Raw genomic sequence first — 20,072 nt, forward strand, 5'->3', positions numbered from 1 at the left:
TGTTTCTTCCTTTTTTATCCAATGAGATGGCCACGTTGTAGGTCCCACTCCATCATGTACCAATGAGAGCGCTCTCGAGTAGCAAGAAAGAATCTCAAAGTTCATCTGCCAAAAAAAAAAAAATTTATTTTGGAAGCACAGAAAACGTCAACCGATTTGACTGGATTTTACTGTTGCTCTAGGTCATATTTCTTCCCTTTAAATTAAACTCATTGTTTCACAATAAATTATATAGTGTGTGTACACCAATCTATCCCAACAGAAATACTGTTAGCTGTACAGCGGTAGCTTGGGGGGGATCACATTTATTCTGAACATACTGGACGTTTTATACCCCGCCGCTGTGGAATTATGGGATATTTATTACAATTGGCTGAAAGATTTACACTGTGATGAAAGAAAGAACAGTAAGGAAGGAGAGAGCCCTGACAAGTGCCTCTTACAGGTAAGTGCTTTATAAGGCAACACGGGTTTCACGCCTTTGAACTCATGGCAGTGTTTTTTCAAAATGTCCAACAAAAAAAATCCCCCCCAAAAAATCTTCTTTGTACCGATCCTATTTGTAAGCTGGGAGACCCCCCTTTTTTGCTGGTGTTGGCTGCGATGCACACGGCCAGCCTGCTTTTTCCTCCTCAGCCAATCAGCACGGCTATGCAGACGTCGTGCCGGACAAGCAGCTGGCTCACGCAGCTGGAGCAGGCCTGACTGCAGGGGCCTGCTAAACCAGGGGAGCTGCTCGTGTGCAATCTGGCAACCCACACGCTCTGATAAACCAGGAGAGCTAGCTGCTCAGTGCAATCTGGCAACCCAGACTCTCTGATAAACCAGGAGAGCGAGCTGCTCATGTGCAAACTGGCAACCCAGACTCTGATAAGCCAGGGGAGATGCTCGTCTGCAATCTGGCAACCCAGACGCTCTGATAAACCAGGAGAGCAAGCTGCTCATGTGCAATCTGGCAACCCAGACTCTGATAAGCCAGGGGAGCTGCTCGTCTGCAATCTGGCAACCCACGCGCACTGATAAACCAGGGGAGCGAGCTGCTCGTGTGCAATCTGGCAACCCAGACTCTCTGATAAACCAGGAGAGCTAGCTGCTCATGTGCAATCTGGCAACCAAGACTCATCCCCCCCTGGGTGACCCTCCATTAATGCGGGGTCTGGTTGCCATGACGGACAAGGCAACCCTGCATGTTCCCTTCAGAATGCTCTGCCAGGCAAAGCTCATTTGATTGGATTCCACAGACTGCTCTTTTTCTATGTTATGCTTTTTGTGCATATGATTCTTCAAAATAATTCACACCAGTACCCTATTGATCTCTATAAAGTTTGATTTAAATAAAAGAAAATTTAAATAGGAAGGACAAGCACCACTATACTGAAAAAACCACTAGCCCTGAAATTGTTTTAAATAAGAGTGAAATCAGAAGCAAGAAACTCAATTTACACATAGGGATTCCAGTCTGCATTACACATAATTTTAAAAAAAAACCCCAATATAAAAATTTTGAATAATTAACAGTTCCTAGCTTGTGTAATAATTTCCGTGAGCTACAGTAAAAGGCTTCCATGAGCTTCTTCTTGCCGTCATTCATTGTTATCAGAACCAAAAGACATTCGGTGAAAACCAAAAACATTTACGTTCTGGGGGATATCCATCAATCAGTTTGTCTTGTTTCTGGGTGGGACTTCCCACCTGTGCTCATCGTGAGAAGTTCTGATGTGGGTCTCAGAGCGGGGTCCCTTGGGTCTCAGAGTGGGGTCCCTTGGATCTCAGAGACGGGTCCCTTGGGTCTCCTCAGACTCAGACACAGGAACGTTGTAATGGCGGTCGTCCTCGGTCAAAAGGCACACGCAGGGCCAGTCCTTCGTGTGGTCGTCAGGGTAGTAGGTGACAAACTCCTCTGTGTCCGCCTTGTACAGCCGGTACACCTTGATCGTCTGCTGCAGGGCGTAGCCCAGGAGGAACATCTCCACCTGCAGGAGTGGAGGATGAAGTGTCCCAATTTTTTTTTGTTCACTTTTTTTTAAACAAAGAAAAGGATGTACACAACCCTTTTTGTTCGACGTGTGGTAAATTAAACTATGCCCCCACTCTAAACATGGTGTGGGCGTTAGGAAAGGACCCCCCCGTCCTTCCCTAGTGGGGGGGGGGGGGGGTTTGAGGCTCACCTGCTCCAGGCCCCTGCTGAGGCCACCCATTGTAAACGCAGTGTGAGCATTAAGGAGGAGAGGAGGGGGCGGGGTTTGGGGCCGTGATTGGCGGGCGAAGCGCTCACCTGCTCCAGGCCGCCGCTGCCGCCCACGTGGCGGAGGTGGTTGGTGAGGAAGAGGCGCGGGCAGGGGGAGGAGTCGCGGGCGAAGAGCAGCCAGCAGAAGACGGGCACGTCGGCGCCCTGCAGCATGCGCGCGTGCAGCTGGCAGGCCGTGCGCAGCATCAGGAACTTGAGCGCCTCCAGGAGCGCGTACTCCTCCTCCTCCTCCTCCTCCTCCGCCCGGAACACCTCCGCGCACACGTCCTGCCGCCGCTCGGCGCTGCCCGCCCGGGCCGCCGCCTCCCACTGCACCGGGGGAGAGAGGGCACGGGTTCGAATCCGGGTCTCGCATACGCAACACAGCATTACAGTCCCAAGTACAGACCACAATGAGGAGAAGATAATGCAGCATTTACTCTTTCACACGGTTCAGCCAAGTTCATTTTGGTGATCGCTACACTTCCCAAAACAGGTTTGTGAACAAAACACTTGCCTTTATTCAAAGACAAAGTCAACACAACATTTTTTAAAAATCCAGGGCGAAACCTTTCTGCCCCAGTAGTTCCAAAACCAAAACCATGACTCTAACGAACACACAAATACTGCAACAACTCCAACACATACTTAGTTTGAAGCATACATTCTGTTGATTCACCTAAGTTAGTTTGATCCACTTTCCTCAGGAAAAAAATAAATTTCTTTCAATATCTTACACGACTTCCAGGATGACCCTCAAATTCTTAGTCCATTCGAACCTGTGTTAGGGTGTCCACACACTGTCAAGATGTCCACAGGTGTCTTTGGATATTTCAGGATGGCTAGGCAGTGCTGTGTAGCTGTCCTCAACTATAATCACATGTTGAACTAGTCTTGGACATTTTCAGAGCATTCAACATTTTAAATGTAACCGTTGCTTACGGTACCTTGAATATCATGACAGATATTTTCACACACATTTTAAAAGCGCTCATTTGCAAAAGTGTCAACATGAGGGGGGGTCCCGCACTGAAATGCCTGCGTATGAAGGTTGGAGAGCTCACCCTTGTCCTGAGGAGCCTCATGTAGTGTTTCAGCTGCTCTATGGCGCCCTCTGGTGTCCGCTCCTCCCCTCGCTCCCTGGGAAACCGCCACTGTCCAATCAGCTCCTTCTCTGCCAGCAGCTGCTCAGGCCACTGTGACGGCGGGACGAATGGGAGAACAGCGATGATTACTGGCGTTAGTGCTCGCTTTGCGATTGGCTGTTCACACAGCGACACAGTCCCCTTCCGCACATACCCCTGCAGTCTCCCATGCCACACGTGATACACCAAACACTCCATATACTAACAGAGGTCAGTGCAGCCACCTCTCCCCCTGGAGACCCGGGTTTGAGCCTCAGCTTTACTTCACACTGACCACAGGGACAGGAAAAAGTGACTAAGCACCCGACCGCTATCCTTCTGTGGAAAATGAATGCGCTAAACAAGGTCATCTCTTTAAAAACCAAAGCTATTTAAAGAGAGAGCGTGACATGTAGGAACACAAATCAAACTTCAAACTTCAAAAGTGTGATGCTCGGAAATATAAATGTGTAAATTTCCGATTTCTCGATTACATTTCATTTGAAACGATTAAGACTCTGCGGGCGAGTAGTCGATTACTCGAGTAATTGGCCCCGCCCCCGAGGACGCACAAATCAAACTTCAAACTTCAAATGTGTGATGCTCGGAAATATAAATGTGTACATTTTCCAATTTCTCAATTACATTTCATTTGAAACGATTAAGACTCTGCGGGCGAGTAGTCGATTACTCGAGTAATCGGCCCCGCCCCAGAGGACGCACACACACACACACACACACACACACACACACACCAGCCGGGCTGGGATGAGGTGAAGCGCTCTTACCAGGGTGACGTCCTCCTCTGTGAGCCAGGCGGGCAGCTCGGTGCTCTGGGCCAGGACTTGGAAGAGCGTGGCCCTCAGGGCGCAGTAATTATCCCCCCGCACCCTGCGCAGCCCCGTGAAGCTCTGCGCCGCCTCCCGGTACCCCTGCACGGGACGGAGAGACGGGCCGCCGTGATGTCACTGAGCACCGGCCTCAGTGCCCTACAAAAGCTTCTCAGTCCCCTACACAAGCTTCTCAGTCCCCTACACAAGCTTTCCACTGTGATGTCACAGAGCACAGGCATCAGTCCACTACACAAGCTTTCTGCTGTGATGTGATGCTGTGATGTCACTGAGCACCGGCCTCAGTGCCCTACACAAGCTTCTCAGTCCCCTACACAAGCTTTCCACTGTGATGTCACAGAGCACAGGCATCAGTCCACTACACAAGCTTTCCACTGTGATGTCACAGAGCACAGGCATCAGTCCACTACACAAGCTTTCCACTGTGATGTCACAGAGCACAGGCATCAGTCCACTACACAAGCTTTCTGCTGTGATGTCACAGAGCACAGGCATCAGTCCACTACACAAGCTCTCCACTGTGATGTCACAGAGCACAGGCATCAGTCCCCTACACAAGCTTTCCACTGTGATGTCACAGAGCACAGGCATCAGTCCACTACACAAGCTTTCCACTGTGATGTCACAGAGCACAGGCATCAGTCCACTACACAAGCTTTCTGCTGTGATGTCACAGAGCACAGGCATCAGTCCACTACACAAGCTCTCCACTGTGATGTCACAGAGCACAGGCATCAGTCCACTACACAAGCTTTCTGCTGTGATGTGATGCTGTGATGTCACTGAGCACCGGCCTCAGTGCCCTACACAAGCTTCTCAGTCCCCTACACAAGCTTTCCACTGTGATGTCACAGAGCACAGGCATCAGTCCACTACACAAGCTTTCTGCTGTGATGTGATGCTGTGATGTCACTGAGCACCGGCCTCAGTGCCCTACACAAGCTTCTCAGTCCCCTACACAAGCTTTCCACTGTGATGTCACAGAGCACAGGCATCAGTCCACTACACAAGCTTTCCACTGTGATGTCACAGAGCACAGGCATCAGTCCACTACACAAGCTTTCCACTGTGATGTCACAGAGCACAGGCATCAGTCCACTACACAAGCTTTCTGCTGTGATGTCACAGAGCACAGGCATCAGTCCACTACACAAGCTCTCCACTGTGATGTCACAGAGCACAGGCATCAGTCCCCTACACAAGCTTTCCACTGTGATGTCACAGAGCACAGGCATCAGTCCACTACACAAGCTTTCCACTGTGATGTCACAGAGCACAGGCATCAGTCCACTACACAAGCTTTCTGCTGTGATGTCACAGAGCACAGGCATCAGTCCACTACACAAGCTCTCCACTGTGATGTCACAGAGCACAGGCATCAGTCCACTACACAAGCTCTCCACTGTGATGTCACAGAGCACAGGCATCAGTCCACTACACAAGCTTTCCGCTGTGATGTCACAGAGCACAGGCATCAGTCCACTACACAAGCTTTCCACTGTGATGTCACAGAGCACAGGCATCAGTCCACTACACAAGCTTTCCACTGTGATGTCACAGAGCACAGGCATCAGTCCACTACACAAGCTTTCCACTGTGATGTCACAGAGCACAGGCATCAGTCCACTACACAAGCTTTCCACTGTGATGTCACAGAGCACAGGCATCAGTCCACTACACAAGCTTTCCACTGTGATGTCACAGAGCACAGGCATCAGTCCACTACACAAGCTTTCTGCTGTGATGTCACACAGCACAGGCATCAGTCCACTACACAAGCTTTCCACTGTGATGTCACAGAGCACAGGCATCAGTCCACTACACAAGTTTTCTGCTGTGATGTCACAGAACACAGTCATCAGTCCACTACACAAGCTTTCTGCTGTGATGTCACAGAGCACAGTCATCAGTCCCCTATACAAGCTTTCCACTGTGATGTCACAGAGCACAGACATCAGTCAAGTCCACTACACAAGTTTTCTGCTGTGATGTCACCGAGCACAGGCATCAGTCCACTACACAGGTTTTCTGCTGTGATGTCACCGAGCACAGGCATCAGTCCACTACAGAAGCTCTCCACAGGCCAGTTCCCTTCAAATTCACTGTCACTACCGGGAGACATTTGCACTGCTTTCCCACTGCACTCTCTTAAAGCACAACCCAGGGCCTGCGCAACTGTGTGGGGGGTAAGAGGCCTTCACTCACCTTCCTGATGAGGGCGCTCTTGGCCGTGTTGCCCCTCCACTCCCTCTCGCTGTAGGACAGAAGGTTGACCTCGGCCTCCACGCTGCAGCTGCCCTTGGCTCCTGCCGCCCCTGAACACCAAACAAGTGGGGGGGGGGGGGGTGCAGAGCGTTCATCACACGCTCAGTGTTACCAGAACGTTCCACGCGCTCAGCGTTACCAGAATGTTCCACACGCTCAGCGTTACCAGAACATTCCACACGCACGCTCAGCATTACCAGAATGTTCCACACGCTCAGCATTACCAGAATGTTCCACACGCTCAGCGTTACCAGAATGTTCCACACGCTCAGCGTTACCAGAACATTCCACGCGCTCAGCGTTACCAGAATGTTACACACGCTCAGCGTTACCAGAACATTCCACACGCACGCTCAGTGTTACCAGAACGTTCATCACACGCTCAGCGTTACCAGAACATTCCACGCGCTCAGCGTTACCAGAATGTTCCACACGCTCAGCGTTACCAGAACATTCCACACGCACGCTCAGTGTTACCAGAACGTTCATCACACGCTCAGCGTTACCAGAACATTCCACGCGCTCAGTGTTACCAGAACGTTCATCACACGCTCAGCGTTACCAGAACATTCCACACGCTCAGCGTTACCAGAACGTTCATCACACGCTCAGCGTTACCAGAATGTTCCACACGCTCAGCGTTACCAGAACATTCCATACGCACGCTCAGTGTTACCAGAACGTTCCACACGCACGCTTGTCAGCGAGGCACAAAACACCCGCCCAAAAAGAGAACACAGACTTCCAAAGCACTGATCCCACATCGAATAGGTAAGTAAACTGATCCAGGATCAGCATTTAGAAGGGCGCTGTAATTTTATCAACCTCCTATGGCACTAGCAAGCATAGTACGGTGATGTACTGTATGTAGTACGCCAGGAGTGGGCAATTCTGGTTCAGAAGGGCCGGTGTGTACGCAGGCTTTCTGTTTCCACCAATTCACCAGGCTATATAAGCCAGCTGGCTGTACACACCAACACTAGTTCACTTGCAAATTAGAAAAACATTTCATATAGGGATAGAAGAATCTTCGAGGGTCATTCACAGGATTATAAAGAAATGTAGCTAAAATGGCGTAAACGTTAGGACTAATCACGTACTCAAGGCCAGAAGTTGGCATTAAAACCACAAACGGACACAGCTCTCGCCGCCCCACCACTAACGGCTGCCAAAACACACGGTTTTGAGGTTCACTCAGAGGGCCCCCCCTCTGGGGACCGCGGCTGCGGGAGAAAAACGAACGCGACCACTCACGGTCGCGCACGGTCGCCGAATCCCCCCGGCCCTTCTTGCTCCTGGCCCTGTGGATCTCCTCTTCCCCTCGATACAGGTCATTCTCACTGGAAAAAAAGAGCGGGAAAAGTCAGGGGTTTAGCACACGGGCGCCTGGTTTCTCAGTAAAATGACTCTCACTACAATCTTACTGACCATACACCCTGACTGAACTCACTATAACCTTACTGACTTCTAACGTCTGAAACGTTATCAAACCAGACACAGGCAGTCTGGCTCGGGTTCGAACGCCACCCCTTTGATAAAGGCTCCCTGTGTAAGGACGCGCTCCAGATTAATGTACGCCTCACGTGCTTACTCTACAGCTACACTTCTGAGCGGCGTAGTGTGCACAACGAGGACAGATATTACACCATGCATCCGTACCATTATTACATGAACCGGCTGTTTTACTGGCGTTACATCTACAGGGGTCTTATCTGCAGATCTCTGACAGAGCTTCTAGAAAATCTATCTATTTTGGTTATTTGTTTTCTATGCAGTAAAAAATTAAATATTTGAAGGGAAATGGTTTAATGGTTTAATGATGTGGCGACACACACGGCACTCCCACGTACCTATCCTCCTCATCCTCCTCCTCCTTCGCTGTGGCTCCGCCCCTTCCTCCCCACGTCTCCGCCTTCTCTTCCGCGGGCGGAGGGACGGCCTGGGGGGCGGGCTCCCCACGGGTCTCCCCCGGCGTTTCGGGCTGGCCGGACACCTCCATGCTCTCCACCTCCCTGCCAGCCTGCACCTCCGAGGGCCCCGCCTCCTTCGCCTCCTTCACCTCCTTCGCCTCCTTCACCTCTTTCACTTCCTTTGCCTCCTTGGCCTCCTTCACCTCCTTCATCTCCTTCATCTCCATCGCCTCCTTGGCCTTGTGCGCTCCTCTCCCGCCTCCTCGCTCTACCCTCGATCCTCTCCCTCCTCCTCGCTCCACATCTCCTCTCCCACCTCCTCGCTCCACATCTCCTCTCCCACCTCCTCGCTCTACCCTCGATCCTCTCCCTCCTCCTCGCTCCACATCTCCTCTCCCACCTCCTCGCTCCACATCTCCTCTCCCACCTCCTCGCTCTACCCTCGATCCTCTCCCTCCTCCTCGCTCCACATCTCCTCTCCCACCTCCTCGCTCCACATCTCCTCTCCCACCTCCTCGCTCTACCCTCGATCCTCTCCCACCTCCTCGCTCCACATCTACCCTCTCGCCTCCTCGCTCCAGGTCTCCTCTCCCGCCTCCTCGCTCCAGGTCTCCTCTCCCACCTCCTCGCTCTACCCTCGATCCTCTCCCGCCTCCTCGCTCCAGTTCTCCTCTCCCGCCTCCTCGCTCCAGGTCTCCTCTCCCGCCCTTGGCGGCGTCCGCTGCGGGCTCCGCCCCTTTCGGCCTGCCGTTCCTAGAGGGCGTGGCTTGGACCTGCCTGCCCACGGCACAGACACGCAGACGTAAGAGCGGGACTTAACCACTTAAAACGGGGTCCACCAGTCTGAAACAGGAGGCCCTCGCTTAAAAAGCCACCCGCAGTTTACCTTACGATCGCCACGCAAAGCTTCCTCCTGAAATCATTTCCATACTGGGCCTGATTTATATGCGCAAAGCCTTTTAGCACACGCACTACCAATAACATGACCAATGACGGCTCACGGTATCTGGTTTGCACCAATCATCGGTTGTGTTATTGGATTTATGTGTGTAAATCAGGCCCGTGGTCTCCAAAAAGAAATAAAAACGAAAGAAACGTCAACCTGAATGGAAAGTAACTGTGGAAAGCAGGAAAAAAAAAAACATATGACAACAACAATGAGCAACCAACAGTTTCCATTTCATATTTAGCCTTGCTAAAGTCACTGCAATTGTCTCTCCCACAAACCCAGGACCAGGGTGTGGACAAACCCAACGGTCTACCAAACTAATCCACCCTGAGGGCAACTTACTTTCGCCAGTCAGACAAACTTCTGTTTTTTCATTTCATCAAAGGAAGAAGCTTTTTCCTATGTAAGATAAATAATAGTGGCCATAAAACACAATTCCATTACACTAGTGTAGCTCTACACAACAGAAAACTGTGCCACAGAGGGAAAAGCAACCATAAGTTCAGCCACCGCAAGAGATTATCATAATACACCCATAAAGCATCCCATTCCTAACTCCAACAGCTCAACTTAGCCATTTCCTGTATACACCCTTCTAATGCTAATAATATGTACACCCTTTCACCACTACAAAATATACACCCTTCTACCGCTGAAATATATCCTCTCGCCAGGAAGCCCTGTGACGAATGCATCACGTAGAGAGTAAGCGAGCCCATGGATCAGCTTCCTCTGGGTGAATTTGGCACTTTTTCCAGTCCTGTCTCTTCTGCTGGACTACAGAAGCAGGCTAATGTGGGCGTCGCTGTCACGTCTTTTGTTTCAGTGTAACTGCCAAACCTTTCCGAAGGCAAGAGGACAGCTTTAGGGACTTTGGGGGGTGGGGGGGTGGGGTGGGGTGGGGGTGGTACAGACCAAGGGGCAGTACTTCCAGGTTTGGGGCTCCCATGTGGAATGCGTCTGAGATGTCACAAGGGCGCTGCATCATCCATCCCAACTGTGGCTTAAGCCAGGAGTGCATCTGAGGGCAGCGCAGCACGTACAGCTACGGCACCCACCTGCGCCGCTAAGCTAGCGCTAAGCTAGCGCTAGCCTGGGAGAGCCGCGTTTGAACAGCTTCACCGTTACTCAGGGCCCTGTACAGCCAGATGCTGGTGCAGCTCACGTTTTAAATACTGATGAACAGAGACGCTTTTGTGAACGCAGACTTCACAACTGTATTCGGACGTCGTCGTCGGTAAAACGGACAATTAACGTCAGAAAACTGAAATGTATTTCTTGCTCGGTTAAGCAGGTGAAATCACAGTGACTTGCAGGTGTAATATGCAAAGTCATGCCCCACAAGGCCATCGGTATGCGCTCCACCGTCTGGAATTCAACCTCTACCTCTGCCAGTGCCAACCAGAGTCTGACAGGCTTAAAGCCCTGACTTTCACACACTGGAATCTAATGGCCTGTGATGCAGGTGAAATGCACCGTGCATCTTTACAGCCGGTCTTGTTCAAAACATAACAAGGTAGGTGGATTCCATAAAGCGCTTAGACTAATTAGATTAAGAGACAAATCATAACGAGCTTGGTGCCGTCCGACGAACGCTCACAATAATGAAAAAAACAGTGAAAAGAACACTAATAAAACAAACAAAAAAGAACAAATCAAAAAAAAGTTTGATCAAGAACCTCTGTAACCTTGACTATCGACGTAATGGCCCAAATCTCGATAGGATCCTGACAGACACGAAGACGTGTGAAAACCCTGCTAAAAACCCAAAAACACTAAATCCAAACACCTTGACGAGTCAACATAGTTAAAATACATTTTGTAAGCACTCTGAGAGTCTGTTTTGATTCGACACAAGCAAATAAAAAAATAAACAAAAACATCATCCAGTTAAACGTTCCTTTCCTTATCAGCCTTGCAAGGCAATTTTAGAAAACAAAAGTACCAAACTGATAAATGTAAATGTGACACATAGAACTGACAGCTGACCTATGTGAACATGGGGTGATCATGTCAAGCATCATTTCACATCGCTGCACAGTGAGTCCACTTTGACAATGTTATAATGTATAACTGACAAATTTTAAAGGAATTTTAATGGACTTCCCATATTCTGATTCACAACTCTGGCTCAGCAAAAAGCGAGTACAGTGGTCTCATACTCCAGTCCTTGGGGGCGACTCAGTCTCTACTGGGTTTTGAGATCTCCTTCTATTCAGCAGCCAATTTAGGCCTTGAGAACAAAGTTTTCTCTTTGGTCAATCAATGACTCAAATTAAGCACCCAAGTGCAAGGACACGTCAGAAAACAGCACAGGATTTTGAGTTTGGGATCCCCAGAGCCAGAACCCGCTGACGGTCCTTTGGCGCCCCCTAGGGGAAGCCTCAGGGTTACCTGTGGGAGTTGGCCGCTTCCTGTGTCTTGGCCTTCTTGGCCCGGCTGTCCGAGCTGGACGTGGAGGCGCTGTGGCTCATGGCTGCCTTCTCCGAGGCCCCGCCCTGCCCGCCCGTCTTCCCGCTTCTCCTCTCAGCCTGAGAGGATCTGGTGGATCTGGTGCTGGATCTGGTGCTCATGCCCTCTGCCGCATCTCCCGGTCTGCTGCTGTCGGACACAGGGAAGGCCTGTGATTGGCTGATCCTCAGCGTGTGCTTTTTGTGTTTCGGTTTTTTTTTTTTTTTTTGTGGACAAAGTGAGGCGGGCGGAGCACTGCGTGCCCACATGGGTTTACATGGAGCCCAATATTCCGTAAATAATCTGAATCATAGCCTAACTGGAACACAGATGTCTCATGCAAGCACCTCAATCAGAATAAACTGGCCCATTCCGACTGAAATTTAATTCGGTCTGACAGGGGTGGTATAAAACTTTTATAATCTGTTCGATAGGAGAATATTAGCGACTAATGGCCATGTAAACACTCGTTCAGAGTACTTTCTATGATTATCTTTTCTGTGCAAATCCCTCCTTTGGGGAAAGTGATGTGCTCGAGTCTCCAGGCGATTCAGGAACATGGCGGGCGCCAAGCAGAACAGGTCTACTGCTGACATAACTTCATTGTTGAAAACACTGAGCAATTTCAGGATTGCAGAATGCCTAGACGTTTGAAAGGCAGGAAGTAACTAAAAGCACTTGAACAACTGAGTGACGCATGCACAACGACTGTATGAGGAGGAGGTTCAGCTGGAGCTGCTGCTTCCTTAGCAGGAACGGGAGAAATGCAAGCTTTCTGCTTAGCACCAGACACAGGGGTCCATCTTTGAAAACGGTTGGTGCAGAATATAGGAGGTGGAACTTTACGCAAATCAGCAAATCTATTCTGATTACGAGGCATGCAATCCTGCTCAATTTGATCACTTCATTCAGCGTTCACGTACCCAGTCCACTTGGAATCTTAAAATCGGAATAATGACCCTCGGAATGAAAAGATATCATGCATGTTAAAGCAGCTACTGACACACTTTATTATTAGACAACACCGCCGGTCAGTAACCGTACAAACTTCTGGAATTTCCAATCATACATCTTGGCCTTTGAATCCCTTTCCACGATTCTGACACGGTGTTAAAAACAAAACGTGATGGAAAATGGATAACTTATTTGGGTAGCGTGTCAGAAACCAATGCCCAACAGCTATGAGGTAGCTTATGAAATACTGACTCCCTGCAGTAATGCATTGGTCCTTCCCCCATACACTGCCTGTCAGGCATCTATGTCTTTTCTGATGCAGCCCAATCCAGCCAGACATTGTAGAAAAGCGTGTTCTGCCAATGCTCAGGGAAATCCACAGTGGTGACGCCCAGCGAAAGCAAGTTGACTGGGAAAGAAAACTGGTCTGCTCAGACAAATCAGAATTAATTGTCTTCGTAGATGTTCCTTAAACCACTTTAAAAACGTTTGCCTCCATTGCAGGCTGTTTTGTATCCCTGAAAACAATTCACTATATGTATAACCTAGTCCAATTACCTGGTTTGTATTGGATGGCGAGAGATTAGAAAGAAGTGGGACTAGACATTCAGATCTGACAGCTGGCCAAGCAGTGGAACATCAGTCAGCCTCTAGATCTCAGAAGAGCCCACCTTTCTGAGTGCTTGGATGCTGGTACAGGACATTTCTAGTAGCTGTCTGCAGTCTCTACCTGGCTGTTGGTTGGACAAAAAACTATCTTGAGGAGGCCTCATACTTTGGTGAGAGAACTGATGATGTAATTATTAAGGTACAAGTAGCATTTTTATCTACACATACCAGTAGCACCATTGTGAAACAGCACGGAACTCGTGGATCAAATTTGACTTAGTTGTGCAGCCTGTGGAATATTGCCTTGCTTCCTGCCGCACTATATAGCCTGTCTCTAACACAGTTCGTTGACCTACCTACCACGAATTAACGAAGTGGACACTAAACCGCTTCCCTGTTACCAGGGTGATGTACGTATATTTAACGCTCTGACGTCAATGTATGTCTGGACAGTCGGAACGGTTATTCGCGCCTACCGTTGGAGTGGGCAGACGCACCTGGGTTGTGTTAACTAATCACCCAGGTGCTTAAAGGTGTTCTCCTCTCGCTACGGTACGGGTCTGAGACCGGGAGCACGCGCAGAGAGAGATTTGTCTACGCACTAAATGACTAAGCGAAACTAACCTGACTGGAGAGCTGAAAAGCTGTCGCAGAGTCTGATTTGTTTTAGTTTGTTATTTTAGTTCATAGTTTTTAGCCAAAACCAATGAAGGGCAAGCGTGAAGCTGTTGTTGGTTTGTTTTCTTGCCTGTGCCTATGCTCCGTGCGCTCTCTCGCTTTCTCCCAAATTATGGTATGAAGAAAACCCGGAACTGCCGCACCAAGGGGTGTCATCCGGCGTACGACAGCTTCGTTTACACGTGATCGTACTTTTTCTTTATATAAACCTTAGTGCTCCTGAGTCTTAAGGTCTGCTTCGGAAGCTACATATTTTCCTGGACCAGTATGGAACCAAAACATGTTGCATCTAAAGTCTACCGAATTATGTGAACATTTTCTTTCCAACAGCGACCTTGTTGACATTGATGTTAGAAGAAAGCCCTTTGCTACACAGTCAAGTGAACCCACTATGAACCTAGCCACTGATTACAAGAAGAGGAGTGGCGGATTCTCCAGGAATGGCTACGATGGCCAATCGGGCTATTTTTCTTAAGGATTAACAGATAAGGCCTATACCTGGCTGGACAGCTAGCGTGTTTTGCACCTAGCCATGCAGATTACAGAAGAACAGTAACGTTAGCGAGTGAATTTAAAATTATTAATCTTGCGAGTTCACGCCAGAACAGGAGCATTAATTTCACTAAAAAAAGTTCCACTCACCTCATCCATATGGCTCGCTAGCTGTCACAAAATTAGTATTAGCTAGCCAGCTACCGATGCAGTAAATTTAGGTGGCTAGGTAAATTGTGAAAACTGCAGCAATTTTAGTCCTACATCTGGCTAGCTAACGTTACACCAGCTAAAAGGTCGTCTTCCCGGCCTAACGTAGCACTACACCTTAACTGGATAAAGCGACGCACCTAGAGGTGGCCAGAAATCGACTGGTTTATCTTTCGAAAATGTACCCCCCTGATAATTTTTAATGGTGACACAGTATGCCAATGTATAAGAAAACAGCGTGTCTGTAAATCTCAATTCAAAACTGCCCAGTAAAGAACGACCTTCATTGTTTCTCGGCTAATCAATCCAGAATCAATCGCATGTAATGGAACTTTGCGTTAAGATTAGGTTCGCACGTAAAACCTTCCCCTGTAAAACAAACGTCGCCCGAACTCGCGTTCCCGGAATCGCAACACTCCGCAATGATTAATATGTCGTTTAAAGGCAGATATTTACCATCTTTATGCAATGCAGTGTGTTGTTGTACCTTTCAATGTTCGCCTAATCTGTGCTTAATGAGATTTAATAAAGAAATACAGCTGGAATAACCGATTTAAAAAAATGTTGCTATGAAATAAATGTAAAAATAAGCACGAAGACTAAATACAGAAAAATGGTATTTAAAACCCGGATTTTTTGTGACATTGGTATTTCTTAAAATTGAGGATCATTACTTTAGTTTTTCTCATTTAAGCCAAGCCACACTTGTGCTAAAATAAAGGTAGGACAGATGAACATACTGTGCTGTGAAAGTATTTCCCCGCTTCCTCATTTCCTCTATTATTGCATATTGTCACACTGAACGGTTTCAGATATTTAGATGAAGTGTAATATTAGACAGGGAAACTGAGAAAACATAAAACACCCATATCACTTGTGTGCAAAAGTAATTTCCCCCTTAAACTTAATACGTGGTTGCACCACCTTTAGCAATAACTACAACCAAATGCTTCCTATAAAGTGATCAGTCTTTCACATTGCTGTGGAGGAATTTTAGCCCACTCTTCTTTGCAGAAATGCTCAGCAAAAATTTGGTAGGTTTTCCAGCATGAACTGCCCATTTCAGGTCCTGTCGCACCATCTCTATTGGGTTCAACTCAGGACTTTGACTAGGCCATGGCAAAACTTTAATTTAGTTTCTTTTCAGCCATTCAAATGAGGACTTGCTCTTATCTGTTGCATCATTCGCTTGCTGCATAACCCAATTACGCTTCAGCTTCAGCTCACAGACCAATGACCAGTCCTACTGCTTAAGAATTTTCTGGTACAGAGCAGAATTCATGGTTCCTTCAATAATGGAAAGTCATCCAGGTTCCGAGGCAGGAAAGCATCCCCACAGCATCACGCTACCACTGCCAAGTTTGACTGTTGGTATGGTGCATTTCATTTACGCCAGACATAATGGGCCTGGGACCTGTGTCGTCAAAAAGTTGCACATACGACTCATTTGTCCATAGAACATTGATGTGGCATATCTTGGTAAGGTTCAATGTGAGTGAGGTTTACATTCAACAGAGCTGGTTGCAATTAAGCCTGGCTGTCAATCAGCTAAATCTAATTGTTCATAAAATCTGGTTGATTGAGTATTTAAGGGGGCAATTACTTTTTCACATGGGTTTTTGATAACTTTTTTTTATTAAATAAATGAAATAATTTTAAAAACCTGTTTCCCCTTTGTCTTATAAAGAGATCTGAAACCATTCAGTCTGACAAATATGCAATAATCGACGAATCAGGAAGAGGGCAAATACTTCTTCACAGCACTGTTGTGGTTCTGGGATTTACGTGACAATGAACAGGGACATACAGATTCATGAGCAAATAAGCCAAGTAAATTCCAGCTCTCTTCAGACACATCCTTGCATTGTTACTGATCTGTAGGATTTGGAGTTTAAATACACCTGCTGTGCTTTCTGTTGTTTGTTCACAGACCTTCTGAAAATGTAATCAGAAAGGAGTCATACATTTTACTGAAATGACAGCTCAATTTAAAGCCAAACAAGGTGGAACTTCATTGCTGTGCTCTGTGAGCGATTACCTTCTTAAGCGAGTTTCTTCAGCGCCAACTTCTTCCCTCTCTGTAGCCCTTCTTGGAGCGCCAAGCTCCTTCCTGGAAGAACCTTTGCCTCTTTCACTGCAGGTATCAGCTCTGCTTTCGTAGTCATACCACATGAGTTTTCTGCTATTCTCTCGGTCAAAAGCGGAGCTGATACAGCTTCCCATTCTTGATCTGGCCACCTTGGTTCAGTGAACATGGAGCTTGAAGCCTAAAGGCATCCAAAACAGAACAAGAACAACAAAGTCATCTCCAGGAGATCCCCTTGTGACTGAGTGAAAGAGGAATTGATACAGATTATGGGCATGGCATGCCATGAAGTACGTTCAACTGCAGATAAATCTTGCTTTTAAGCAACAACATTGTTTTCAGGAATATCGCAATACGAATTACAATATGCACAGCTCCCATTAGTGTATGCTGCTTAAAATGGACATGCTAACGTTGAAACTTGGCTGCTTGCCATTACTTATTTGACGCTAGTGATCGCCCATGGACTCATGTAGACCGTCGATAATTTCCAGTGAGAGCCGGATGTGAATATCTCCTGTGACTTTAAATGGTCCAGTTTTTAATCCTCGGATGAGGACCGAGGAGTTAGCGAATGAAAACAAATTTGCTTTGTCTTTCGACTCCTTGCAGGCATATGGCAATATATGGGAGGTTGCAACCCACTTAAATGCAGATCGACTAAAAGGAATGTATTCATGACTTGTAGCCTAATTCTTCTTGTAAAAAAAATAAAAAATAAATCTTCACACAAGGTAGGCTATGAAGAACAAATAGACTAAAATTGATTTGTGTAAAACGAAAGGCTACCCCAGAAAAGCCTACATGTATAATAGAAGTGAAAAGGCGCTGTGCAATCGGTAAGCGAAGTAACTTTTTAAAGGAAAACGCTGCTTACGTTTCATGTTTCAAAATAATCAACACTCTGCAGCTAAATTGTTCAAGGTTTCGTGTTCCAAAACAATCGTTCAGCCGCAGTTACATCGGTCTACATTTCATTCAGTTTATCTCCGACTGGTTCAGGTGTAGCCTAGCCTACTTGTTTTCACTAGAGCATATCATATCCCAAAGGTCACCAGTAAGTTTCCTGTGTTCTGTTTCGCTTTTCACTAGGGCAGCTAACACTGAAGCACTACAGAAGGAACACACAGTGCTACATGTCTACGACCGAACTTCTAAAATAACTTTATGTACAGGAAACACCGCTTTATTTAACTAAAAAGCATACCGGGCATATAAGCGTTCGATGTAGAACAAGCCATTGTCGTCTTTTTTCGCTATTGTTACAATCCAGTTCAGGATTCATAAGCGCCAGACAGCATATCCACAACCTGCTTCCCTATGCGACTCCCGAAAGTTTCCGTACTGAAATGGATTGTAAAACTGATTGGATAGGCTACCTCTTTCCAATGGGTAAGAGTGCGTCAGCTATGCGGGGACAACCCCGCTGGCCAGTCATGTTTACTTTAGAAGTTGTATTGATTTTACAGATTTACACTCTTATCTCCTTTATAATGGCGGACAATTGACAGTTGTTTAACCAGGTTAAATGTCAAATCTAGTTCTTTCTGGCTTTCACCGCGTGAGACCACTCTCCGATTGCGTTTTAGTCCGCCTTTACACATAACCCAATCTTGTTTGTTTAACTAAAAACACAGTCGTGAGATGACACTGAAAATACTATTGCCTCATTTTCAGTGTGTTTCAGTACTGGGTTTCCCCTCCCAACGACAATTTCTGTGTTTATACATCTCTGTGATCCTAAGACGTTGCAAAAGGAGTAACTAGATCTAGTGAAATGAATTGGATTTCTATAGTAAAATTATTCCATTCCATGCGTTTTTCAATTTTCAATTCAGTTATTGGCATGGCTTCAAGAAACGCATGTCTTTAGCTGTGACTTGCAATTCAGATGTTTCTGTTCGATGCGGTTAGATTGGTTTATTTTTGCTCATTGCCGAACTCGCCAAACCGTGTTTGCGATGAAAAACACTATCACAAAGGTACGAATCAAGGTTATGGCCAAGTTGATTGGGTCTAGACGTACCTGACTGGTTTCAATCACTTTGTTATATATTAGGAATTAATTCAATCTCTTTGTTTTATGACAAATGCGAGGGTACGTTTTCTTCACAAAACAGATTGATTAATTTAATTTAGGTAATTACTAAACTCGACAAACTGTCTGGGAAGAATTACGATAAGATAAGCTTTTATTGTCTCCAGAAGAAATTAGCCATCGACATAACCACTTGTATTTAATTATTGCCTAATTCTAAGTAAAGAAAAAATGTTGATTAATTCAGTAGGCCTTCAATTTAAGGAGAACGTCACTTTATGGGTAAAATGCTCTCCGTGGTCCTGAAATTTTATCATGAAATTAATAAATTGAGACACCTGAACTTGAAGTTCCAACCGGAACTGAGGGCAAGCAGTCTAAGGACGGTGGGCGGAACTTCAGTCGACGTACAGATCGGTTCAGATTCAAGTGAAACACGCGGGTCAAAGAGTTGAAACCTGCTATAATTTTTCACATAAGCGGTATCAGTAAATTGGTATCTGAAAGTTTTAGAAAGTGTGTGTTTACAGATGTAGGCTATAGTCTATAGAGAGCATATAGCATACGATGTGCGTGTGTATAATTAGATTTTTAAATGATGAGAACAGTTTTCTTGCCATAGGAAATGTATTTTAATCTGCTTTTATCGTTTATTTGTTTATTTATCTGTGAAATAATTGTATGTGCGACAAGACTAATCTGCGTCTTTATATATAATTTATATATATATATATATATATATATATACAATTATGAAATAAAATCTTTTTTTACTAGAGAGCATATTTTCTTTAAGCTGAAAGCATTGTTATACTGTATTTAACCTCCTATTATCTTATTTTGCTCTCTCACAATATCATTCCGGTCAGTTAGTCTTCTTTTAAAAGAACTGATCAGATATCAAATGTCCTTATGAAAAGTTAGAGATGTTGAATTGAGCTTATCCTACTCACCATTTTCTTTGACCTGTTCAGAAATTTTGGCTGAATGCGAGAAAGACATCGCTAGATGGCAGCAACGTTCTTAATTTGTGACAAACTATAAAGTAATGGAAAAAGCAGTTTTTTAATTTTAATTTTTAGTCCAAAAAATAACTGCAGATCATATTTGAGTATGCACGTCAGAATTAATGTGACTAGACAACTGTCACTGCTTATAGGAAAAGGCACACAAAGCAGCAAAGAATGTTGTGTGTGTGTTTGCAACTGTTCAGTTTGATTTGAGTCTC

General features: G+C 46.5%; 1 protein-coding gene across 5 annotated transcripts; it reads right to left on the reverse strand.

The window, feature by feature from the left end:
- Positions 1–106: 106 nt before the first annotated feature.
- LOC118234611 (ubiquitin thioesterase otulin-like) lies at positions 107–18,148 on the reverse strand. Of its 5 annotated transcripts, none has more exons than XM_035431266.1 (11): positions 18,014–18,148; positions 16,759–16,987; positions 11,721–11,924; positions 9,000–9,154; positions 8,318–8,693; positions 7,722–7,807; positions 6,408–6,517; positions 4,140–4,283; positions 3,292–3,423; positions 2,276–2,557; positions 107–1,973 (listed from the first exon to the last, which is right to left on the reverse strand). In XM_035431266.1, the coding sequence occupies exons 2-11, from the start codon at positions 16,941–16,943 to the stop codon at positions 1,770–1,772; spliced, it is 1,878 nt and encodes a 625-aa protein (XP_035287157.1). In that variant the 5' UTR covers positions 16,944–16,987; positions 18,014–18,148; the 3' UTR covers positions 107–1,769. The 5 variants fall into 5 exon arrangements, with proteins under 5 accessions (XP_035287157.1, XP_035287156.1, XP_035287159.1 ...); XM_035431265.1 differs by having other exon boundaries at positions 11,721–11,927; XM_035431268.1 differs by lacking the exons at positions 16,759–16,987; positions 18,014–18,148 and adding an exon at positions 14,661–15,141.
- Positions 18,149–20,072: the final 1,924 nt, after the last annotated feature.

Source organism: Anguilla anguilla, chromosome 8, assembly GCF_013347855.1.
Source record: "Anguilla anguilla isolate fAngAng1 chromosome 8, fAngAng1.pri, whole genome shotgun sequence".
In the NCBI taxonomy this organism is placed as follows: Eukaryota; Metazoa; Chordata; class Actinopteri; order Anguilliformes; family Anguillidae; genus Anguilla; species Anguilla anguilla.

Coding starts and splice junctions, on each gene's coding strand:
- LOC118234611 (XM_035431265.1), bottom strand. CDS start 16,943: ATGGGAAGCTGTATCAGCTCCGCTTTTGACCGAGAGAATAGCAGAAAA. Junction 4,284..6,407: donor AGAGCGCCCTCATCAGGAAG/GTGAGTGAAGGC, acceptor CGTCCCGTGCAG/GGGTACCGGGAGGCGGCGCA. Junction 1,974..2,275: donor GCAGCGGCGGCCTGGAGCAG/GTGAGCGCTTCG, acceptor CCACTCCTGCAG/GTGGAGATGTTCCTCCTGGG.